This window comes from Polypterus senegalus, chromosome 6 (assembly GCF_016835505.1).
Source record: "Polypterus senegalus isolate Bchr_013 chromosome 6, ASM1683550v1, whole genome shotgun sequence".
NCBI classification, from domain to species: Eukaryota; Metazoa; Chordata; class Cladistia; order Polypteriformes; family Polypteridae; genus Polypterus; species Polypterus senegalus.
The window spans coordinates 124,385,917-124,411,345 of NC_053159.1; the positions used below are offsets into that span (position 1 = coordinate 124,385,917).

Consider the following 25,429-nt stretch of genomic DNA (forward strand, 5'->3'; position numbering starts at 1 on the left):
GAATGAAAATGGAATGTTAGATGAAGTTGAAGGCATGATTCTGAATGCTTTCGCAACCTCATTTTACTTCATTCCAGAATCAACTTTTTCCAGGAATATTCATTTTTCTTTCAATGTGAACTGATGCTGTTTCTCATTTTTTTTGTTCATCATATAGAATACTTTAAGAAGCACTATGAAACTCAAACAGTACAGTATCCGCACAAGACATAACTACCCATGGAGACACTCGGTGGAGCACTGACTCAGAATTTGGCAATGTGTATGATGTTGTGCCTAAACTCTCACAGTGCCTCCCCAAGACTGTATAGTTGGAGATCTCAAGTTTCAGCAAGTGAGGGTAATTCTGAGAGATGGCGCATGAAGCAGGTTTGGGCATGACTGGTGGTTAGAACCTGAAGCTGAGTTGGATTATAAACTGTGAGCTGGAGAGTTTAGTGTCAGTGCAGTCCTGGAAACTCGCCTAATTTCAAGTGGCTCTGGAAGTTCCAGCGCATGCTATTTTTTTCTAAAGGTTCATGAGACTATGGTCTAGCATGTTGTTTTATCCATCCCCAAACAGTTGGCTTAGAATTGGTGAATGTATTTTTTCATGATTGCTTGTGACACACATTGTGATTAGCATTGATGGAGAGGGCTGGTTGAAGTTGTTTGAATTACCAATCTTTAATGTACTGAGCTTAGAACCTCAGAGGTAATGCATGTTTTATATTTTATTGTTTTGTTATCTGTTTTGTACTGAGTTTTGTGTTTATTACAAGTTGTACCTTTTTTTTTTTTTCTTTTTGATGCCACTTGATTTAACTCAGGCCTTGCATGGGTACAAATTTCATTGTTTCTGTGATCAGTCAACTCAAACTCACTTATTTCAGTGTTTTGAAATTCAAGGGGAATGGTGTTGCTGTTATACACTAACCACACTAATAGATCTGATAAGCGAATTTTGTGCTTAGCTTAGTTGTTTTCCTCTACATGTTGGTCACTGAGCTGCAGAAGAGTCTGTATCCATAATAAGGGGCTTTATATGACAATAAATAGGATTTAAAAATGAATGTAACACGTGGATATTGTAACTCACTAAATGACCTACAAGTTCACTTTATTTGAAATAACGTATTTGCTTTTCTTGTCCTTTGTCTTTGTGAACCAGTGGATAAATGTTTTGAAACTGAGAAGTTACATCATTTCTGATTCTGTGTGTGTGCTTGTGTTTCTGTATATTGAAACCATGTCCTTTTGCTGGAAGTAACCCCACTGCAGGCTATGATCAATAACTCTGCTGCATCCAGTTACTCATTTTCTGTAAATGTTTAGGGAATTAAGCTTTCTGCCCAAACACAATGGTAAAAGCTTTAGCTGTCCTTAGGGAATGAGTCTAGTCTATGTGTAGTTTTCAGGGATTCAGATTGTCTTAAATTGTCCTTATTTTTTAACAATTATGCAACTGTCACAGATTATATTTGATTAGCTTTTTGGATTTATGTGCTTTTAAAGGCCTTGGTGTTACAGCTGTCCCCATAAAACAGAAAGATATGAAGGAGAGCATGATGTCGAGTATGTGATTAGATGGTGGAGGATCCACCTCTCTTAACCTGATCTGTTTATTGCATTTGCTTGCATTCATGTAGTTTGTTTGCTCCCTATTGACTGGCCTAATTTAAAGAGTCAACTAATTATATTCATTTATCTTTTTGGCATATGCAGTTACCTTGGAGATCAGTGATATAACCCTTAAAATAGGTATTAATTTTCTTAAAGCCTGTGTTCTGTGTCCTGTAAGAAGACAGAAACTGAAATATTTTTAAACTGAAAATCAACATGATTTTCCACAAGGATAGTTGCTGGGATTTTGGAGAATATGATTAAAATGTAAAATTGATTGATATATATAATGCTTAAATGCTTAAAGTAAGTGAAGTTGAACTGAGACTACAGCAGTAAAAAGCTTTCCTATCGGGGACTACTGCATGATGATAGATTTTTTTAAAAGCAGGATTTGGCACTTTTTTTGCAAAATACATCCTATTAATTTCATAACATTAATAAACTGAGAAACTGCCTTTATCGTTTTTTTAAATAATATATTTTAAATATTTTTGGCAGAGCTGAGATTGCTTAATCACAACCTCCTACTGAATCAATTTTAGGAACACTAAGAGTCAGTAAGACAAAATGTGCAGGGCTTTTTATGTGTGTGATTTGTCAGATTTGCTGTGTGTGTATTTTTTTTTTAATATTCTGTAATGAATAAAACACTGGGTGATCTATAATCTTTTACCCCTAGATCTGTTTTATTTACCTCTGTTAATCCTAGCAGCTAGTAGAAATTTCATCCAGATCACTTTTGTTCTGAGCTTTGCTAGCCAGTCATGTCTGACTGATTTGAGAAAGGGCTGTCACACAGACAAATGGAGACCTTCTTTGTATTCAGTGCACATGACCACTTCCAGTGCAAGTGATTCATTTTTATTCCTCTCTTGTATCTCAGCAGCCACCTTGAAAAGCACCATAGTAAGATTCTTCTGCTGCCAGTAGAGAGCATAGCCTAAAGCATATAGCATTTGTCATCTTGCAGGACTCCTTTAGACTGGTGGGTGATGAAGAAGATAGGGTTAGTGCCAAGATGTGTATGCTTTATTAACTGTGATGTATACATTTAGTTATTTTGTGAACACTAGCTAGCACTGGCTTGACCTGTAATATGCAAAAAAGGTTGGTGAACCTCTGTAGAGTTTGTATGAGTTTTCCACACCACATACCAAAGAACTGCATGTTACATTAATTGGTGATTTAAAATTGGCCCAGTATGACTGTAGCTGTGTTGCATGAAGTCAGCCTTGTGGTGGTCAGTTGTGGCCTTCCAACTGATGCCATTGGGATCTTGCAACCTTAAAACTGGATATTTCAGGTTCAGTTATGAATGTTTAAATTGACTTGTTAGCAATGACTTGGCCTGCCTGGTGCAAAATCAACCCTTAGTGTTTATACAAGAATTGCAACTGTAAATTTGTGAAAATAGTCTTATTTAAATACATTCAGATCAACATTTGATTCTGGCAGTGCATTTTGCTAGCACTTCATTTAAATGGATATCCAAGACCCTATTTAGAGGGTCAGTTGCTCTGAGACTATCTTCCTTCACTCCCCGCCAATAATTTTCTGTAACTACCAGGTGCTAAAATCATCACGTGACTTTTGCACGTTGTGGTATCACAAATATGGTATGACAAAAAATAGCTGGTTGCTAAGAAACATGCTGCTTCATAGATATTTGCCAATCTTTGTGTCCCAGGGGTTCTGCTTTGATGCCGTGGTGCTTGCTGCCTATGTAATTAACTTTTTGAACAAAATGCCACTGCACACTATTCTCTTGAAACATTTTGCCTGAAGATCTGTCCTTTTATTTTGAGTAAATGAGATGAAATCTGCTTACCATCATTTTTTCATCAATTTAAAATAATTCTACTTGGATAGTGTACTGTGTTTTATATTTTTATAGTCCTGGAGGAGGGGTAAAATCAATTGAGCTTGATGTAACTGATAAAAGTTTGTATAGCTTCTCATTTATCATTTTTAACAGGTGCATGATACAATCTTGGAATGTTTTAAGGAGATGAAAAATATAAGGCACAGGTTAAAACTTACTGAACACCAGCCAAGAGTCTTTTTTGTGGAATACGTAGAAAGATTTCCTTTTGAGTCTGATTCAGTGTGGACACTTAATGCACTCTCTAGAAGATCCTGTGTTTGGTTGTAGCTGCTTCACACAGGAAGCCTAATAAGTGTTGACTGACTCATTTAATAGCAGTTTTCCATGGTAGAATGAATGATAAGCATTTTAATGTTGTCCCTCTGTAATATTGTTTTTTAAGTATGCAATTGACAAATTCAGATTTTGAGAGAGGTAGAAGTTTAGAAAATTTAATTTCAATCAAACAAAGCATACACTTTATGACTAAGACCACATGTAGGAAAAAAGTTAGCTTGGTCTACTTCTTACAGTATTGGACTGTGTAAAATGTTTTTTGTATTTTTGGTACACTTTATTCATCCCTGAGGGGAAATTGTCTTGAAGAAGGTTGTCCAACTTCATAATCACTTCACAGAAAAATCTTTTGCCAAAATGTGACTTAAACAATAAAACTGCAAACATACATGTTAGAAAAAATGCCTTATTTGGAACAATGATAATTCTGGATCATCTGAGTTGATTAAAAACTATTGATTAGCATTGCTGCTTTTTTAATGGGCTGGATTACCTCTCTCTCTCTCTCTCGTTTTTTTATACACCCAATTAATTTGGATCCCAGTTTTACCAGCTATTGCAGCTGCTAGAACATTTTGACTTTTTACCACTGCACAATGGATTAGAGAACAATTTGAGGAGCTGTCCTGGTAGAGACCCATTCTGGCTCTAATGAGCCGCTCAGTAATTATAAAGCAAACATGTGTTAGCTGGAAAATGTTCAGCTGTCCATATCAAGATGTTTTATTAACGTAAATGCCTCCAAACATCCAGTCATGCAGCTGCAACTCAATATACAGTATATGACATGTAGAAAAAGCAAGAAATTTAGTTGCTGTTGACCAAACATTAGAATAGGCAACACATGTGATCTGAGTGACCAAGGTCGTAACATCTCAGAAACATTTACTTTCTTGGGATTTTCATACACCACAGTCTTTAGAGTTTACATAGAATCATGTAATAAACAAAAAAAAAAAAAAACTATTTTCTACATTCTACGTTTTATACATTCCTAATACAAAAGGTTAAAAAAGGTGGGCCAGACACATTTCATGGTAATAGAAAGTCCACAGATACTCAAGTGACAGTTTTTTATAACACTGGAATCCACTAGGCTATCTCTAAATACACAATGTCGATAAGCTACAAAAGAATACTCCAGGTTCATATGAAACTGCACTGGGCACATGATCACCAAAACTGGATGACTGAAGATTGAAAACATGTCTCCTAGTCTGACAAATGTTGATTTCTGCTGAAAAATTCAGATAGTTTTTTGTAAAGAGTAAACAGAATGAATTCCTAGATGCATATTACCTTAGGTCTGCAGCATAGGCAGGTGGTGCTAGGATAGTGGTGCGTGAATACGTACTAGTCAGATATTAGGTCTTTAAATACGAAATGACCATCATTTGAATGTGACATATCTAAGCATTGTTGCTGATTGTGTGAGGTGGTTAACACAAATATCAGTGCATTTACGTGTGCGTTAATAACCCAGTTATTCACAGAAACCTGTTTTTTAAAAATGCCGTATTAACCCTTTTTTCGTTTAGAGGAACCGGGTTTTTGGCCTCTGAGAAATCTGGTTCATGCAGGTACATTTCTCCGCGAGTATCCCAATTATATGGCCATGTAAACCCTTAGCCGATGTACTTTTAAGAATTTTGTAGTGTTCGCATGTCCATTGCATTCTGTTGTCCTTTGTACATGTTAGCTTTGCACTCGCTTTCTGCAGCTATTTGTCTGCAAGATAAATTTCCTGAGGCAAATGCTCGGTTGATTTCATTGTTCTTTTTAAGGTTCAAGTAAGCTATCTCAATATTTTAGAAATTGCTAAATTTATGGTGATAAGTTAAGTGTTCAGTACCAAGCTCAGCAGCCCAATCATAGGAACAGCAATGCCTTAAAAGTAATATGTGTTACATAGTACAGTTACTTTTTAAAGCAAAAAGTAACCTAACGCAATACTTGTTTTATTAAAGTAAAAATACCTGTATTGTTAATAACCCAGCTACACTGGGTGTAAAACAAGAAGTAAATGCACTGGTATTCTGCTCCTTTGCAGGGCTCAATCATGCAACTAAGCAGAAAAAAGTCTGCTACTTGTAATCCGACAAGAGAAACATATTAGTAAAGTGTTAATTTAGTTTTAATCTGGGTATTTGCTATAGATGTGTTGAAAAGTGTGATTGGGTGGCCAGTGTTCATACCAGAAATCTTTAGCAGCTCAGTTCAGAGATGTAAAAAGAGGATGGAAGTTATTTATTTTACAGCACATGAAGGAATTGTATTTATGAAACACAAGTAAAGTATCAAATTTGGCTGTGTTTCTGGTCACCTTTGAATTAGAGTTAAATAATAATTATGTATTAATTTATCATCAGTGATTTTGTACAGCAGCTATAGATTATATAATTGTCCCACCTTTATGTGTGCCACTTCTTATGGGACCACTCAAGGTCTTTACCTAGTATCTACGGTAAAAAAATCTGCATATTTTTTTGTGTGTCAACCATTTTTTTGCTGCAATTTTTATGACATTCTATTCCATCTACTAAAATGAAATTTGTAGTATAGTATTGAAGATCATTAAGGATTTCAATAATTTACAAGTTTTCCATAAACACAAATCAACTGACCAAAGGATGTGATAATCTGCAAAACATATTTACTGTAAAGTATTTAAAATATACACAGAAACACAGTGGGTATAAACAGGACATTTTCAGTTAGGAGAAGCCATTGCTTCACATACATTTTCTGTAAATATGAACCTGTAGCTAAGGCATCTTTAAACCACAAAGTTGCTAGTTCAGTCCCTATTTCTGTCTTTCCTTGAGTAAATAAACCAATCTGACAGTGCTCCAATTGCAAATTACTATATAAGTATATAAGTAATTATACTGTAGTATTTAACACCTTTTACACATATGTGTTTGTGTATTTTGTGGTTTTCTGACACATATACATTTAGCTTTATTTTTCATTTAGACTTAGAAAGATTTTCAGTTTATTCCCATTTTATTTTCTTGTTTTGTGCAGCCCAGTTGGGATTAATGGTATGACACAGAATTAACAACATAAATTTACTATGCACTGTCCCTTGGTAGAGACTCTACATATTGATTCTCCTTAGTGTAGTGCTGTTTATTCAAGTAGGCTGTAGCATTAGGCTTGTTTTCTGGTTTCTGATTACATTTTGCCTTCGACTCCAGAGTGACGTCTTACCGTTTCATTATTACTTGACTCTTTAGTTATAATCTCCTGGTTTTGCTCCTTTGTTTTTCCTGAATATGACTTTGTTTAATGAAACTTATTGATTCTCAATAATCTTTGGATATACCACTTTATCTTAACATGTACTATGGCTTTATTTGTATAGCACCATGGAATTAGGTTTAGTATAGAAAATCTCTGTATAAATTAAGGTTGGGATGTTTTTGGTGTAGCAATGGCTACCATGTAAAAGACTTTATTCAAGAATGTTTGTATTGTTATCCCCGTGCGTAATAGCTAATGATTTTGTCAAGAAAGTCTTATATGTAAGAATATTTGTTGTATCAGATTAAAACAAGATGACAACAAAGGTGTGTTGCATATTTAGTATCCATGCTGTCCTATGATGTAGTAAAAATCAAACTGCTGTGCTATAAATTTTTTTCTGTATCATTGCGATTCACTGTTGACTGATAAATCATCAGTTTAATGCAATTAAACATACAATTTCAAGGAAATCTTAGCTGAAATAAAAGAAAAATTGAGAAATTGTAAAATATATAATAAGTATTTTGCTTTTTTCCTGTTGCATGGTAATCAACATCTTTAATCAGTTTGTCAAGTGAACTGTTAAAATTAATATAATTATTATTTTTTTAAATACAGCTAATTCTAAGATATTTTAAGTAGATATTCGGTTTGTTTAGGACATTTATGTAAAGTTGTACTTTTGATTTACTAGGGGGCTTCGCCCCCTGCTCGCTTCGCTCGCCAACCCCTGTGTTTGGTTAATCGGATATACAATTTTAATTTTTTTTTCTTTGGAATTGTTTCAATTTCATTATTTGCACTTTTACTTTAAAGCTTTATTAAAAACTATTTTTTGGAGACACATTGTGACAATGCATGTTTGTCCCTGTGATGTATTGATTGTCATAGCAAAAGCTATTCTCACCGTAAACTGTAAACATTTTAATACGAATGGCATATCACGATTTCCTTTGGTGTGTAATGTTATTCGCGGAATATATACATCACCTTTCTTTTTGCCTGTTAAAATTTCCATCGCTTCTCTGTGATCATAAATACACACATGACCGAATTGTGTATTCTTTGAAAATCAACTTGTCATTGCTTTAACTGTTGCGGGACCACAGATTCTCATAGCGTATGGTGTAGTATTGTGTAAATTCACGTTTTGTGCATAAGAATGATGCAAATGCAAAAAGATTCTACTCTTTGCCTTTTATTTCTGACCTCAATTTGTCCTGCTCTTTTTTCAATTACACCTGGTTCTAATGATTAATCACCTTTTGTTTTGCAGTAATGCAATCTTTTCTTTGATACTGTAGCGACTGACATGATAAAGTGTCACAAAAGTTTTACTTGAACAATCGCTGACTTCGTAACCCCAAACACAACTTTCTAGCACTTCCTCCAACCCCTCATCCCCCGCGTCTTGCCTCCCCTTACCGCATCAATCAATACCCCGAAATCAGTCTTCCGTGCTGTACTCCGCCCTCCGTCAATCGGACCGAACAATCACTTAAAACCAAAAAGGCTGCAACCTGGCTGGGACGCTGCAATACTTTCTAATTTTACTGGTTTCATAATCTCTTATCTGCCTTTTTTTCTCTCCAACGCCTTTGGGTGTCTATTCTCCGTATTGCCCTGATACGCTTTATATGTGTTGAGGGCACAGTATGTGTGTGCACTACGTGCTTTTACACAACTGACAGTTTTTTGATGCATGTGCTCTTGCATGATATCATTTGTGAGTAGGACATGTCTTGCAAGAATCTCATGTTCCACATCCCCGCGAGATGGCCCTGACACTGTCTCTTGGCACCAAGTCTCATGTTTACGGTCCCCGCGAGACGCTCTGTGGCAAGTCTCTTTTGTCTCGCCGGTCTTTTAAATGTCTTTCGAGAACTTCCGTAAAAATCACGTATCGTCGCTTTCTTTTTGCTTTCCAGGATTTCTTTTTATAATAGAGAGAAATGGTTTTGAAAGGCCTAATTTAATAGCATGCTGCTATTATTATGACTTCTGTATCAATTTGGTTTAGAAATAGATTTATGTATCTGTCATCATGTAAGAAGAGAATCTTTTATTTTTGAATAAAATAAGTAACTTGTTTCAATGCCATTCCTTTCATATGTTGTTTCCTTTCTGTATCAGGCAAGTCAGCTTGGCATCTACAAAGCATTTGTTGATAACTACAAGGTTGCTGTGGAGACTGCTGAGAAGTGCAGCCAGGCAAATGCTCAGTTTCATACAATTTCTGAGGTATGAATTTCATGATAACTCTTAAAAATATTTTGAAGTACTGCTGACCTTGTGTTCTTCAAGTATCTAGCATAAACAGCTGTACAGTCATTGTGACATTTGTTTTTCTAATGCAGATAAGTAGAGTGTCTAAACTAACTGTTAACCTTTATTCTAGTGCTTATAATTCAATGAATAAAGATAACAAATGTATTTAGTATGTAATTTTTGGATGAAAGTGTTTTGTCAGTGAGTAAGGAGTTAGAATAAATAAATTCCACAGATTGGAGACTTGTAACGATACAGCACTCCAATGCATTCAAACTTGTAGGAAGTTAGTAACATGATAATTTGATTTTGAACTGTTAAAACTAATTGTACATGTTGCTGTCAGTGATGAAGAGAAAAGAAGAAACTGAAATCAAAAAGATTATAATGAGTTTAGTTGGTAATACTACATGTTTAAGGACATTTTCTCTAAATAATCACGATTATTGGACTGGAAGTTATTTTGCTATGTAATGCTATTGTAATTGTCTCCTTAATGTGTAAATAATTATGTTTCTTAACTTGAAACCTTCTAAGCTGTTTTCAACTTATTTCCAAAATGTTTAGTGCTGTATTTAGAATTTCTTTATGGCACTGGTCAATTATTGTACTGTATGTGGAAAGAATTAAAGAACATGCTCATGTAACCACATTAAGGTAAAGTACACTAGGTCAGATCAAATATTTAGTAAATGTCTGATTAAAAAGAACTTAATGAACTCTGAAGAACACAAACCTAACCAGTCATATTTCCTGTCATTTTTATGTGTATATATTACGTTCAGTAAATCAAAAAATGCTGTCTGTGAAATTGAGGTATAAAAATGTGAGCAATATGTGAAGGGGAAAAAATTATCATTTTATAAAATATTAACTGTAAAAATGCATTAGAGAGAAAGAAGCATTTGTGAAATAGCTGCAAAGTTAAGTTTAAGTTTCCACAATAGAAAAAATAATGGGCTAAATGCTTAAAAAGGGCATCATGATGGTGCAGCAGTAGTGCTGCTGCCTTTCAACAAGAACACCAGGGTTTACGTCCACAGTACTGCCTGTGTGGAATTTGCATGTTCTCGTATGTTCTCCAAGTGCTCTGGTTTCTTCCACAGTCCAAAGACATGAAGGTTAGAGAAATTTTCATTGTTAATTGTGTGTGTGTGTGTGTGTGTGTGTGTGTGTTTCTTTACCCAGTGATGAACGGACACCCTGTCCAGGAATTGCTCTTGCCTTGCACCGGTTGCTTGCTGTGATAGAGTCCAGCTTCTCCATCACCCTGCCCTGGAAAAGTGGGTTAAGAAATGCTTAAAAGTTAGAGAATTTTTTTTTGTTAAAGATACTAAAATAAATTTCTCTTAAACAGAATCTCAAAGTAAAAGGACCTAAAGACTCTAAGGAATGTACGACATCTGTATCAATGGAAGGTAATTAATTAAGTTACTCTGTTTAATCCAAGTCTGTTTTTAAAAATGTATAGCTTATTGCCTTATTTACAGTATAAACATTCTGAAAGTGATGCAAAAAAGTTAAATTACCTTGAATTTGAAAAGTTTATACATTGGTTAGAAGCAAACCAGTTGTTACATGTAGTGTTTAAATGAGATTTATGGTTTTTATAGTAGTATATGCATAAAATGAAGCACTTTAAAAAATAACCAAAATTTTATGTACTGCAGAGAAAAAAAAACAACTGTAAACGTATATATCCCCAGGAGGTTGGGAGAGATGCCCACTTTTTTTTTTTTTGTCAATTTAGTATTTCTGTCAGAAATTAAAAATATTACAGTATTTAGAAAAAGACAAGTTTGTAGTGTCTGTGAATAGCAGCATACAGACTTTAAAGATGTAGTGTGATGGTTAGCACTGATGAATCTCAGATCCAGCATCCTGAGTTTGAATCCCACTCTCACTTGTTGCAAGTGTGCAGTTTGCACATTTTCACTGGGCCTGCATGGAGTTTTTGCTGGTTGTTTTTTCTTTCTACATCCCCAAAGATATGCTGGTTCGGCTCACTGGTAATTCTACAGTAGCCTCAGTGTGGGAGTATGTGAGTCAAGTTATGTCAACTCACGCCAGTTTAATTTTGTGCAGGACTCTTCACTTAGTGAATGCTCAGAGCGCTTTAACAAATTCACATGAAAAATTCAATCAAAAACTTTACAAATGACATAGTGCCCACACATAAAAATATAGATTAGTTTAAACATAGTAAAGCAACTTCAGTCTGATTAGCACCAAAGGGGATCCTATATTAATTTTCCATATTGCTGAAGTATGGTGTGTTGACAACAAAAGAATAGAAACTAAAAACCCTAGTCAACAGTGTCCCTAGAGAAAATAAACATCAGTAGGGTCCACAGTCCGTTAAGACAAAAAATGAAATACAAAGTCAGGCACAATCACGAATCGGGGGACTGAGGCTCACCTGCTCCCCAGGGCATTTTACAGTATTACATACATTGTCCTGGGCAGCCTCGAAATTCAACAAGATCTTTTTACTGTGGATTCTAAAGCTTCTAGTATATCTTGAGGTGGAACACTGCCACAGCATGATAACGAGGAGAGAAACATATTAGAGAAAGGTCAGAAATAGTTCATGATTATTGTAATACTTATATTTTTGTAGAAATGACAAAAAAATAGAGAAATAATAGGAACATCTAAATAGCAGATCTAATCAGTGTGTGCTAGTCTATTGGAGTCAAAAACATTGAGTTAAGGGGACTAAGGGATCCAAAATGAGCATCATACAGGCCATGATCTTTACTGGCCCAGAAGTTGTTCATCCCAAGGCAGTAAGTCCCCAGACTGCTACCTGCAGGCTAAGACCTACACAGACCTAACAATAAGGAGCTTGCCTTTAAAGTTCTGAAGTACAATGAAACTTTCAAACTTTATAAAAATGTCTTACACTTAAGAGAGAAGCTGTAAAGCTCTGGCTTGATTAAAAAAAAGATTTATTACAGAAATGAAAAGTAAAACAACATGCTCAGAAGAGCACAAAAGATTTGACTAAAAGGCAATCTAAAGATTAACAAGTCCCATTACATAATAAATAAATCCAGTAAGCAGTGATTCTTCAGCATGGATTTAAAAATATATTGAAGGGGTACCTTTTTCCAAGTAGGCAGATCATTCAACATCTTTGGGACCTTATAGCTAAAAGCTCAACCTCCCACTGTTGTTTTATTAATCCTTGAAATCTATAGTAGGCCAGCATCTCGATATCCTAAAGCAACAATCTGGTTTGTATGTCATGATAAGTTAAGAGAGTTAAGGAGATCTGAGGCTGTCAAAAAAGTGTATATGCTTGAAGAAAGACTTTGAAATCATACACAAGCTTATGGTTGATAGAATGTTAACGCGCACACGTACCGGTCCCGGGACATAACAGCGTTTTGACGACGTTACAGTAATGTGTGCATGCCCATCTGCCATGCATCTCGACATACTACCCATCAAATGAAACTTCAAAGTCTCGTCTTACCGATGATATAAACCATTTTGACACACAACAACCACAGCACTGACACTAAAGCCTTTTTTACAGAGAAGTACATACTTTTAAGAGTTGACTTTCCCTACCTTTGAAGACCCCCTGCAAGTCAAACATCAATATTTCCGAGCAGTATTGATCGCATTCTGTCCGTAAGGCTCCAGAGAATATAATTCAGTAAAACGATTAGGTCCAAAACACACGATATATCCTCAAAGGGACAAAAACTCCAGAAACTGTTTCATAACTTGAGACTAGCTACGTCATTTTTTTTCATTTCTATTGATCATATCAGACGTAATTTGTTTCTGTCGGCGATAACCGTGCTACAGCATGTTACACGGAAGTGTTAGCTTCTGATTGACACCTAAGTTGGCCAATTACGATGGGTCTGGGGTTGACTGGCACCTTGTATAGCCAACGAGTGTCACAGACAGCTGAACGATGACGTACAACTCCAAACCCTGGTAGAATCTACCAGTTTGATTGGACACTGTGAGTGACACTCAAAACTTACAGCCAATGAGCAGCCGAGCATTTTGATATGTAACTTGCCATACTAACTTGTAAACAAAACGATCGGAGCTGCATGAAGGTGGCATTTGTGCCAGTCTGCAGACTTGGTGCGTGGTTGTTTATTGTGATTTCGCCAAGTTTTTTCGCATTTTACATATGAATAAACGTACAGATAAACGTAAATACATTCTCGATTAAATAATAGATGCATGTACGCGGCATGAAAGTAATCAATCGGCCCAGGAGACGTCTAATGGCAGAGAGCGACATGTGACACGCCCTTGTGCTGATTGCTGCCATCAAGTGGCACATGGAAAAACGCTGAGCTGTGTTGTAACAGTTTGTAAAAGAAATGTATATAGTTTGTGTGCATTTTATAAAAAAAAGTAAAAAATAAAAAATATATATATATTTTTGGCCCATAAGACTTGTATTGACTATTTTACATAGAAATGTGTATTTTTATTGTTTTTATTATTTTTATAACTAATAGAGTGACACTGTGTGTAGATATAGATTCCTTTAGGTGTAAGCTTTCAGTAGAGCCCTCATTGATATATGTGGGTTGAAGCATTCAAAAGTTATTACACTTTTTCCATATGTTCCAAAATGTGGATAATGGTCCCTCTAAAAAGCCCCTGGGCATGCCCACATAAAAACTGGTGTAGGCGTTTTTTTTTGTGAGTTCTAATGTGCATAACTTTTGATCAGTCACACCTACAGTGATTCTGACTACTAAGGGTGAAACTAGAGAATGTTACCTTTACAAAGAGACCAAACATGTGTTTATACTCCAGATAGTTCAATAACAGCAATGATTCTAATTTGGAGAGGTCGAATTACAAGCGATTTAGCAAAAATGACCCCGCTTGATAAGGGGTTGAGAACATGTGTTGCAGTATGGGGTCATATTTTTTGCTTCTTGTAATGACTCTTGCCAGGAGTATATTTTAGTTGGAAAAAATATGTTTTGTAATGTGTGTTTTAAAATACAGGCTGGTGTCAAAGATAATGCTTAAGTTGCATGCTGATTCAGTAAATGAGACATTTAGGCCTGCTGAATTAAAAAGGGGCAGGGTGTTGTTGCAATCTGCATTGTTCACTTCCAGTACTTTATTTTTGTAATCAGTTTTTATTGATGTTAAAAACGAGTAGTATAAAAGGAAATACTTTTTCATTTATAGAATTTGAAGAATAATACACACCCACTTACAGCCCACTCCAGCCCACCCCAAAGCCGTTTATGAAAGTGGATTAAATTAGAACTATTGGAACACGCAGGTCACTGACAGGTCCCAGAGGCCTACGTGCCCAGCTGAGGAAAGAAATCTAATAATAGTGTCAAGTTGAAGTCAGGGGTAAGATGTCAGCCATGACTTGATCTGGGAGATAGTATTTTTCCATTTACCAATAGTATGCACAGGTGCCCTATTAGTCTGTGCAGCTGATAATTCTAATAAAGGAAGGTTGTAAAGGACTTCAAGACCAAAGAAGTGACAGATTTGAGATTCATCCATTGGAAAATTATTACACTTTTGGCTTGTATTGTGGCCAGTGAGATAATGCACTGGTAGTAAAGAGAGAGAGGAGAGGAATCTAACAGAAGTAGAGTAGTAGGAGAGTAATGAATAGAGATGGATAAGATGCGGGATAGGGCCATAGCAAGTGAAACCCAAAGAACAGCAAGAGTTGGGCATTTTCAGAACATGTGGAGAAAGATGCCCTGCACATTAATGTTCCACTGATGGCAGAGTGAATCAGGACATCATGAAACGCTTCCTAGGGTAATAAACTCTATGGACAATTTTATACTGGATGTGTTGGTGGTTAGAGGTCCTAGAGGAATTTTTAGTGTTTTGAGAAGTTGTGTTCCAAGACAGTGGAATTAATAAGGAAAGATCTTTGATCCATTTTTGAGTGACTGGAATAAGTGTAGTTATGGAATCATCAAAGGAGGGTGTACAAAGTGGAAATGTGTTTAATGGAGCATAAGGGCAATTGCCAATAAATTACATTTCTCTTTTTTCCTGTATTCAGGGACAAGTATTTATCATCCTTCCTGTATTTTAATTCACTGACACAATAAATTAAGAACACTAGAGGAGAAAATGTGTTTAGCCCAAAAGAGAGCTACAGCTGCATGTCATCTGCATATAAGTGGAAGTGAACATTTTCTAATAATATTTCCCAGCTGCAGCATGTAAGGTGTAAACAGTAATTGTCCAAGTACTGAGCCCTGTGGAACACCATATGTAACTTCTGACAATTGTGGTGGAGTACAGTCATCACATTTCTGTATAAACTGAAATTGATTTGATATGAGCAAAATCACACAAGGATAGTGCCTGAGGGCCCAACATAATTTTCCAATCTAAGTATGCCCTGCAGTGGAATGGTGCCCTCGGCAACTGTGAATTGAATTAAGTAGGTTTGAAAATAACATGCAAAATCTCAATGGCTGCACCTTCGTAGTTTCAGAGTAGCAGGTTGAAATCCTGACACGTAATTTGAATTTGTATCATATTTGTGCGTCAAATTTTCTCTAGGTTCTTCAGTTTCCCTACATCTCAAGATGTTTATTTAGTGACTGTTAATTGGCACTGCATAAGTGTCCAGTGAACCAAAAATTTGGTTGGTTTAATAGGTGGATGAATTGACAAGTTAAGCTTATGAATCTGCAAAATGTTTATTCTATTATTGATGGTTACTATTGGAAATGTTATACAGGGTGGGCCATTTATTTGGATACACCTTAATAAAAAGAGAATGGTTGGTGATATTAACTTCCTGTTTGTGGCACATTAGTATATGTGAGGGGGGAAACTTTTCAAGATGGGTGGTGACCATGGTGGCCATTTGGAAGTCGGCTATTTTGGATCCAACTTTTGTTTTTTCAATAGAAAGAGGGTCATGTGACACATTAAACTTATTGGGAATTTCACAAGAAAAACAATGGTGTGCTTGGTTTTAACGTAACTTTATTCTTTCATGAGTTATTTACAAGTTTCTGACCACTTATAAAATGTGTTCAATGTGCTGCCCATTGTGTTGGATTGTCAATGCAACCCTCTTCTCCCACTCTTCACACACTGATAGCAACACCGCAGGAGAAATGCTAGCACAGGCTTCCAGTATCCATACATCTCGTATCTTCACAGCATAGACAATTGCCTTCAGATGACCCCAAAGATAAAAGTCCAAGGGGGTCAGATCGGAGACCTTGGGGGCCATTCAACTGGCCCACGACACCAATCCACTTTCCAGGAAACTGTTCATCTAGGAATGCTCGGACCTGACACCCATAATGTGGTGGTGCACCATCTTGCTGGAAAAACTCAGGGAACGTGCCAGCTTCAGTGCATAAAGAGGGAAACACATCATCATGTAGCAATTTCACATATCCAGTGGCCTTGAGGTTTCCATTGATGAAGAATGGCCCCACTATCTTTGTACCCCATATACCACACCATACCATCAATTTTTTGTTCCAACAGTCTTGGAGGGATCTATCCAATGTGGGTTAGTGTCAGACCAATAGCGGTGGTTTTGTTTGTTAACTTCACCATTCACATAAAAGTTTGCCTCATCACTGAAGAAAATCTTCTGCGTAAATTGAGGGTCCTGTTCCAATTTTGTTTTGCCCATTCTGCAAATTCAGTGTGCCGATCTGGGTCATCCTCGTTGAGATGCTGCAGTAGCTGGAGTTTGTAAGGGTGCCATTTGTGAGTAGCTGATATCTGCCGAAGGGATGTTTGACTAATGCCACTCTCCAGTGACATGCGGCGAGTGCTACGCTGTGAGCTCTTGCTGAATGAAGCTAGGACAGCCACTGATGTTTCTTCATTAGTGACAGTTTTCATGCGTCCACATTTTGGCAAATCCAACACTGAACCAGTTTCACGAAACTTAGCAAGCAGTTTGCTAACTGTAGCATGGGAGATGGGTGGTCTCATAGGGTGTCTTGCATTGAAATCTGCTGCAATGACCCGGTTACTGCGTTCACCAGACATCAACACAATTTCTATCCGCTCCTCACGTGTTAACCTCTGCGACATGTCAATGGCTGTAAACAAAGAGAAACTTGTAAATAACTCATGAAAGAATAAAGTTACGTTAAAACCAAGCACACCATTGTTTTTCTTGTGAAATTCCCAATAAGTTTGATGTGTCACATAACCCTCTTCCTATTGAAAAAACAAAAGTTGGATCCAAAATGGCCGACTTCCAAATGGCCACCATGGTCACCACCCATCTTGAAAAGTTTCCTCCCCCTCACATATACTAATGTGCCACAAACAGGAAGTTAATATCACCAACCATTCCCATTTTATTAAGGTGTATCCATATAAATAGCCCACCCTGTAGTTGAGGCCTTGGCTAAAAACCTTCAAACTCTCACAACTTCACACAAGTCATGCTACCAAACAGGTCATGTGTTAAGTCAATTAGAGTATCAACTTAATTTCCATACCAGATTTTCTGCAAAAGATGATTGAAACAGATTTATTTCAGCTGTTAACCACTGTCATATTTTCAGTGGGTCAAAAGTTTACACACCATGTTGACGATCCTTAAACTGAATGGATGACTCCTGAAATTTATTTAATTACTTTTAGCAGCCTCTGAGTTGCTAATTGTCATAAATATTTTTAAGTGGGACACCTGTGGTTGTATATAAGATCTTACCAGTAGAGCCAGACAATATGGAAATCAAAAGAACTGAATCAAAACCTTAAGTGTAAGATTATGGATCTTCATAAGTCTGATTCCTATTTATGACCCATCTAGAAAAGGTTTAAGATACCCACAAGTAACTAAGCAATCAGTTTTACAAAAATGTAAAAGGCTTAGGACAGTAGAGACTTTGTCTTTCATCAAGGAGGTACAAATTGAGGAATGAACACAGTTTTGAAAGCTTCAATAGAATCCCAGGATAACAAGTAATTAACTGGTGAAGGAGTTGAAGGCATCAGGAACAAAAATGTCATCATCCATCTTTAAGAGAGCATTTCATCGCCATGATTACTCCAAGATCAATATAGTTTGCAATTTCTCACCAGGATATAGTCATGCCCTTTTGGAGGAGTGCTTTGGTCAGATAAAAGAAAATCTGAACTGTTTTGCCAAAATGATCAGTGATATGTATGGAGACTAAAAGGTGAGGCTCTTTACCTCTTTACATGTCATAAAATAGATGTCATCATGAAGAAAGAACATTATCTGGAAATTCTGAAGCAACACTTCAATAAATCATCCAAAAAGCGAATGCTTGATCGCATAGGATTTCCAACAGGACAGTAGTCCCAAGAATACTTCCAAAGTGGTAACTAAATGGCTTCCAGACAACAATGGATTAGTATTGGAATGGCTATCACTAAACCCTAACCCGATTCCCATAGAAAATCTGTGAATTGAACTAAAGAAACATGTCCAAGCAAGAAGGCACAATCACAGCAGTTATGTCAGGCTGCAAAAGATTGCGAGAAACTTGTGGAAGACTATCCTAAGGTTTGCTTCAGGTTACACAATTTAAAGACAACATCACCAAATAATAACTTCATTTTTTGTAAGCTTTTGACTCACTGAATATCTGACATAGTGATTAAAAGCTGAAATAAATCTCTTAATCATTATTTTGAGAAATTAAGTAGATACAGTTAATGACTTATCACATGAATTGTTTGTTTTGAGTTTGAAGGTTTTTAGCCATGGTGTATGCGAATTTATGGTCACATCTGTATTTGCTCTATTTAGTTTTACACTGAGTCAGAGGTGTGAGAGTAGCTGAGTACTGTGCTTTGCACTAAGTTGTACATTAAGTCTTTCAGTATTGTGCGTAATATTGTCAGTAACTTATGGAAATTGTTGAGTTTCACTTGGCTAGATCCTGTGTAAATTTGTATACATGATTATTTAAAATAAGATGTGAGCTAATGCAGTCTACCTTTTTAATAAATAATTTCTTAGAATTAAGTTCCTATAATCCAGACTAGAAGGATGGTTTAAAATAAATCTGTAAGGATTTGACTTTTAAACAGCCTTTAAATCTAGGCTGAAATTGTGGACTAGCTTGTTTTTATTTTAGTATGGCTTTTCCAGTGTTTGCTGATGTTTACCAGTTCATGATGTGTCTGAAGTGAAGTTATAACTTGGGCCTGAGAATTTTTTTTAATGAATAAAGGGTATGGTTTCAGGGATAAGATTAATTTTTGAATGTTTATTGGTCAGTGGAATCAACCATAATAATGAAAAAAGTGATGTATTTATTGGAATATCATTTTCCTAAGTCATGATAACACAACACCCTCACTTGATGTAACTAAAAACGCATTGAGGAGCTGAGACAGATGAAAGACAGATGAGCATACATTTTTGTTGTCATGGAAAGTTTCCCCTGGGAGTTGTAGTTTGTGATCGCTATGACCTTCACCTCTCATTCTTGATTAATTGAATAGTTCTTCATTTGTGTTTGTAAAGGCATCAACGGCTAGCTGGTAGGTAGATGTAGCAAGTGGTGTGTTTGTGATTCTGAGTTACATGGTAGAATGAATTTTCACTGCAAACGCTGGACATCATTAACCATTTAGACAGTTCTGATGAAAAAGGTCAAGCAATTATTTAAAAATGTGCAAAATGCTCATTTAGGTTTGCAATTTGAATCCTGAATGCTGGGCTCATGGGGCAGGAGCATCAAACACTGTGACACACTGTACAACACTGGATTCAGCTGTGATATTTGTTGTGCTGTATTTGTTCTTTTTGGTATGAAATAAAATCATGTTTGCATATCCTTTTTATTTTTTGGTAAAATAAAATATTTTGTTGTACAAATAGGCTGGAATTTCATACTCTGAGCTGCATGATTTGCTTTAATATCTGGTGACACTGGGAGCAGCTTATGCATGGTGAGGAGGGGGGCTGGTCGACGAGAGGCGGGGGTTTCTTTTGAGACTCCTCCTGGCTTTGTATATGCAGTGCCAGACTGAAGAAGACGCTGCTGCTTTCTGATATGGAAGGAGGATGGCTGGGAGCAATGGTTACACACTCTGAAACTGGATTGCCATGGAAATCCTTTTAATCCTGCGGCTTTGTTGCAACTGCACTTACGGTAACAGGAACGAGAAGAGCTTGCTTTTTGTGCATGTGTGAATGTAGCACTGGGAACATTACCTTATTTGTTTCCATATTTCACTTCTTCCTTTGAGGCTTACATTCGATATTGAAGCATAGTTAATCTCTGCAGTCTATTTGCAATTCATGAAAAGGAAGTGTTTTGTATATAAATAATTTTCACTTGAAATTGGTGTTTCGGCATTTTTAAAGGATTCTTCTCCAGTAATGCAGCTGTTACTCCTTTGTTTTGTTTGGTTGTGTGTTTAAGTTACAACATATCTCATTGTGTTAATCTTATATCCATGTCATATAGGCTTATTTTGTTTGATTTCATTTTTGGTCTGAATCATTTTACTTTGTTGAGGATTTGAATGGTATGGCTTGTAGCTTTCATGCCTTTAGCTCGTGTTTTATTTAAAAAACCTGACAGAGAGCGAGAGAGAGACCAACCAAATATATATTAACTGTTAACAGACTGAGTCTATAGAGCTGTCTATAGAGAAATTTTAATAGCACAGTTAACAGGAGTTTGTCTCAAAAACCCATTTTTGAATTTTAATTGCAAATTCTAGTTTCAGTGTATAGCTGCCTCATGTTAGTAACTTATTTATTTAAAAGTAATTTTAACACATAGAATTGAGCTGTTAAATTTTCCGTAGATATAATATTGTAATTTGACATATCAAAAAGGTCAGTTTTTATCCAAATGTAAATTAGATTAATATAAGAATCAGTGCAATTTATTTACATTAAATAATTGATTTTTGTTAATACTGACTCAAGTTTAAGGGACTTTTGTATTATATGCTATAGTATTAAGGTGGGTATAATTGTTTCTAAATAATGAAAACACATAAAATCATTTCCTTAGAACTCCATATAGCAATTCATTTTTTTCTCTTCCCTTCTCATCTGTCCTATGGAGGTGCTCTCTCTTATTTGGTTTTCTTGGTTAATTGTCCTGAGGTTACACTACAAAAGAAATACTTCTCTTTGTGGTAGGCTAATTTCATCATATTCAGCTGGTGAGGCTAGTTTGTTAAAATTAAAAAGTCAGATTTTGCACAAAACTGAAAAGTTAAAAATATTGCAACCTGTTATTATAGTTGGTGCATGCTATATTTAACACGTCTCTCTGTATCTTGTCAAAGTATGAAATCAAGCAGTATTTTTCTGACTTTGTTTCTAAATCTTGAGATCTCTTGTTTAATGACATACAATTTTGTGTGATTACTTTTGAGGTTTCCTTTACCATAATTTGATTTTTTTTTATTAAAACCGATTCAAAGTGAAACATTCCACTTGTAAAGTACATTTTAGTTGTCAGGATGTGTTAAAAATATATAAATTAAACATATAGTGCTTTGGTTTGATATTCAAGGGCTTAGTCAGTCCAGGGGAGTTATGAAAGGCTTCTCTTTATATGTATCTATGCAATCTTCAGAAATTTCATGTAGTTTAAAATTTAGAATTTAGTACTTAATATGATTTTTTTAAGACTTTATTGAGGATTTGAGCATGATTTTTCATTTATGGTACTTGCTTTTCATATGATCTGTTATTATATGAGGGCATAATGTTTATTGTTATTTGCAATCATTAATTTATGTAAATGCAACAGTAGGTTTGCCTTTGACTTCAGTTTTTGGTCAGGATGCTACAGTTTAAATATTCAGGATGCTACAGTTTAAATATTCTTCTGTTTCACAAAGCATATGTAAATACAGGATTGGATGAAAAGCCTGTGGTGGGCTGGCGCCCTGCCTGGGGTTTGTTTCCTGCTTTGCACCCTGTGTTGGCTGGGATTGGCTCCAGCAGACCCCCATGACCCTGTAGTTAGGGTATAGCGGGTTGGAAAATGGATGGATAGGTTGTTTTAAAAAGCTTTCAGAAGCTTAAGTGAGGAAAATAAGTACTGCTATCTACAAATCTTTTAGCTGTTTTTAACATGGTTTTTGTGAGTTTCCTTTTTTAATGAGTTGTTATTGATGTCTGTGTGTCCATTGCTCTTGCAATCTGCGTTAATGCAGTTCTCAGAGGTTATCTCCTTTTCACCATTCATTTGCAAATCAGAAATTCTCCGGGGTTGCTTCCTTCCATCGTTTGTCCCTTGAATGATTTCCTATAATTCTGAGCTGCTGTTCTCACTCCTATCTTTCTGTGGTCCTACTGCTACAGATTGATCATTAGTCTTGAGGAGAAGTGGTTTTTTTTTTTTTTTTTTTGTAAGATGTGAATTTAATTGCAGTGTAAATTTCATAATTTATGCCCCAGATTTATTACTTTAATTATTGAGTTCATATCTAGTTCTCAAATGAGTGTGAGGTAATGGGTACCACTACCTGCTCCCCAATGTTTTATCCTGGCTGCAGTGGATTCCGTATGAAGTTTGTAAGTTCCTTAAATGTTTATATGGATTTTCTCCAGAAATTGCATTTGTTCAATAATCTTTTGACCTGTCAGAAAGCACTGCTAAAGTTGTCTTTTTGCTGTGTACATAAACCAAGCCATTGCTTGCTGCTTTGTAGTCTGTTATGTCATGGCTGCTTGGCATTATTGCTTGCAATATTTGTTTCCCCCCTCAGTCAGTAACACCTGTGTTTTGGTCAGTAGAATATAATTATAGGAATTAAGTGGTCTGAAAGCACTGCAATATCTGATGAATTACTGTACGAGGCAAACAGGTGAACAATTTTAATTTATTATTTCATGGCACGGGGAGGGAAGTCAAAAATCAGTATACACTCTATGCACTCTGTACCTTGGGTATATGACAGGCCTTAATTTTAATGCTATTAACTTTGATATATTTATAGCAAAATGTTTTCATATGTTAACGTCCTAGTGAGGGTATAGTAAGAATATAATATTTATATAGCTACTATCGTTTTTAAGTGAGATTAGCACTCATTGTATATTTCATTTAGTTTAGAGTGCTTATGTTAGTAACTTGTAGTGCTAATCAGTAGTATTTATCTTTTATATTTTAATAATTTGGTTATGTATCATTAAAAATCATTAACATTTGATAAGTTGGATGGTGTTATGTCTCTTGTCTCTGTCTTTAATTTGCTTGATAAAAGTGGTATCTTATTAGCACACTAAAGCAAGTAGTCTTCCTGAGGGAGACTAATTTATATATTGAATGTCAATCTAGTCTTAAAAGTGGTAGGGATGGCCAGCTATTTCTAGAGTTGGACAGTAGACTTGTCAGGCAGCCCTGTTTGTGTCTACTAAACTAATCTAGGATTCACAGGGACACAAAAATATAGTGGTTGGGAAGCTGAACTAACATGAATTAATATTAGCTAACATATATGCACTAAAATTGGGGCAATTCAAGTATTCACAGTTAAAGTCCTCTCTTTAATCATAGATATAATGACTCATAAGATCATAATGGCAGAAAATTGTCGTTATGTTTAAATCATGCCTAAGATGGATCATCTCCAACTCCCACAGTGTTTAAGATGACATCTAAAGTATAATGTTTTATCAAGAAACAAAGTGGATCAATGTTTAGCTGTATTTGAGACAGTGCTCTTTTTGGTACATCACATTTACTCATAAATGAACTATATTTTATTGATGACAATTTACTTCTGTCTTTTAAGTTTGCTATTATAATGCCACTGTTATTTCTGAGCATGTACCTGTTATCTTCAATCTTAAAATCTGAAGCAGCATTGATCCAACTTGCAAATGGTGACTCAGCTTTTTAATAGTAGACAAAGATTTTAATAAGTTTATTTTTACAAAAATTGATTCTTATTTTTTGTTGCCAAAATTGATGTTTCTCTGGATGCAAGTGCCAAAACACTTTGGAAAACATAATCAATGAGACAAGTAGTCAGACAAGCACCAAAAAATGGGGAAATTAATAAAGTTCTCAGCCAGCAGTAGAATAAATGTTGTAATGGCATTCGCAGAAATCAGTATGTAGATAGATAGATATACTGTATAGATAGATACTTTATTAATCCCAAGGGGAAATTCACATACTCCAGCAGCAGCATACTGATAAATAAAAATATTAAATTAAAGAATGATAAAAATGGACGTAAAACGGACAATAACTTTGTATAATGTTAACGTTTTCTAACCCGTGTGGAATTGAAGAGTCTCATAGTGTGGGGGAAGAACGATCTCCTCAGTCTGTCAGTGGAACAGGACAGTTACAGCAGTCTGTTGCTGAAGCTACTCCGCTGCCTGGACATGATACCTTTTAGTGGATGCAGTAGATTCTCCATGATTGACAGGAGCCTGCTCAGCGCCCATCGCTCTGCCACGGATGTCAAACTGTCCAGCTCCATGCCTACAATAGAGCCTGCCTCCCCAGCACACCATCACGTAGAAGAGGGCACTCGCCACAACCGTCTGATAGAACATCTGCAGCATCTTATTACAGATGTTGAAGGACGCCAGTCTTCTAAGGAAGTATAGTCGGCTCTGTCCTCTCTTGCACAGAGCATCAGTATTGGCAGTCCAGTCCAATTTATCATCCAGCTGCACTCCCAGGTATTTATAGGTCTGTACCCTCAACACAGAGTCGCCTCTGATAATCAAGGGGTCCAGATGGGGCCTGGGTCTCCTGAAATCCACCACCAGCTCCTTGATTTTGCTGGTGTTCAGGTGTAAGTGGTTTGAGTCATACCATTTAACAAAGTCCTTTATTAGGTTCCTATACTGCTCCTCCTGCCCACTCCTGATGCAGCCCACGATAGCAGTGTCGTCAGCGAACTTTTCCATGTGGCAGGACTCCGAGTTGTATTGGAAGTCTGATGTATATAGGCTGAACAGGACCAGAGAAAGTACAGTGCCCTGCAGCGCTCCTGTGATGCTGACCACAATGTCAGACCTGCAGTTCCCGAGATGCACATACTGAGGTCTGTCTGTAAGATAGTCCATGATCCATGCCACCAGGTACGAATCTACTTCCATCTCTGTCAGCTTGTCTCTAAGGAGCAGAGGTTAGATGGTGTTGAAGGCGCTAGAGAAGTCCAGAAACATAATTCTTACAGCACCAC

The 25,429-nt window shown here is 36.2% G+C and overlaps 1 protein-coding gene across 4 annotated transcripts in view; it reads left to right on the forward strand.

Annotated features, from left to right (window-relative positions):
* The window catches only part of abr (ABR activator of RhoGEF and GTPase), a 382,201-nt gene that overhangs the window by 201,202 nt on the left and 155,570 nt on the right, over window positions 1-25,429 (forward strand). For 3 of the 4 annotated variants that reach the window (XM_039757041.1, XM_039757042.1, XM_039757043.1), the window contains 2 exons: window positions 9,149-9,256; window positions 10,641-10,701. In XM_039757041.1, coding sequence (XP_039612975.1) covers window positions 9,149-9,256; window positions 10,641-10,701 — 169 coding nt within the window. Of the gene's footprint in view, window positions 1-9,148; window positions 9,257-10,640; window positions 10,702-20,299; window positions 20,398-25,429 lie in introns of those variants that run through there. The other variant, XM_039757044.1, reaches the window with a different exon arrangement.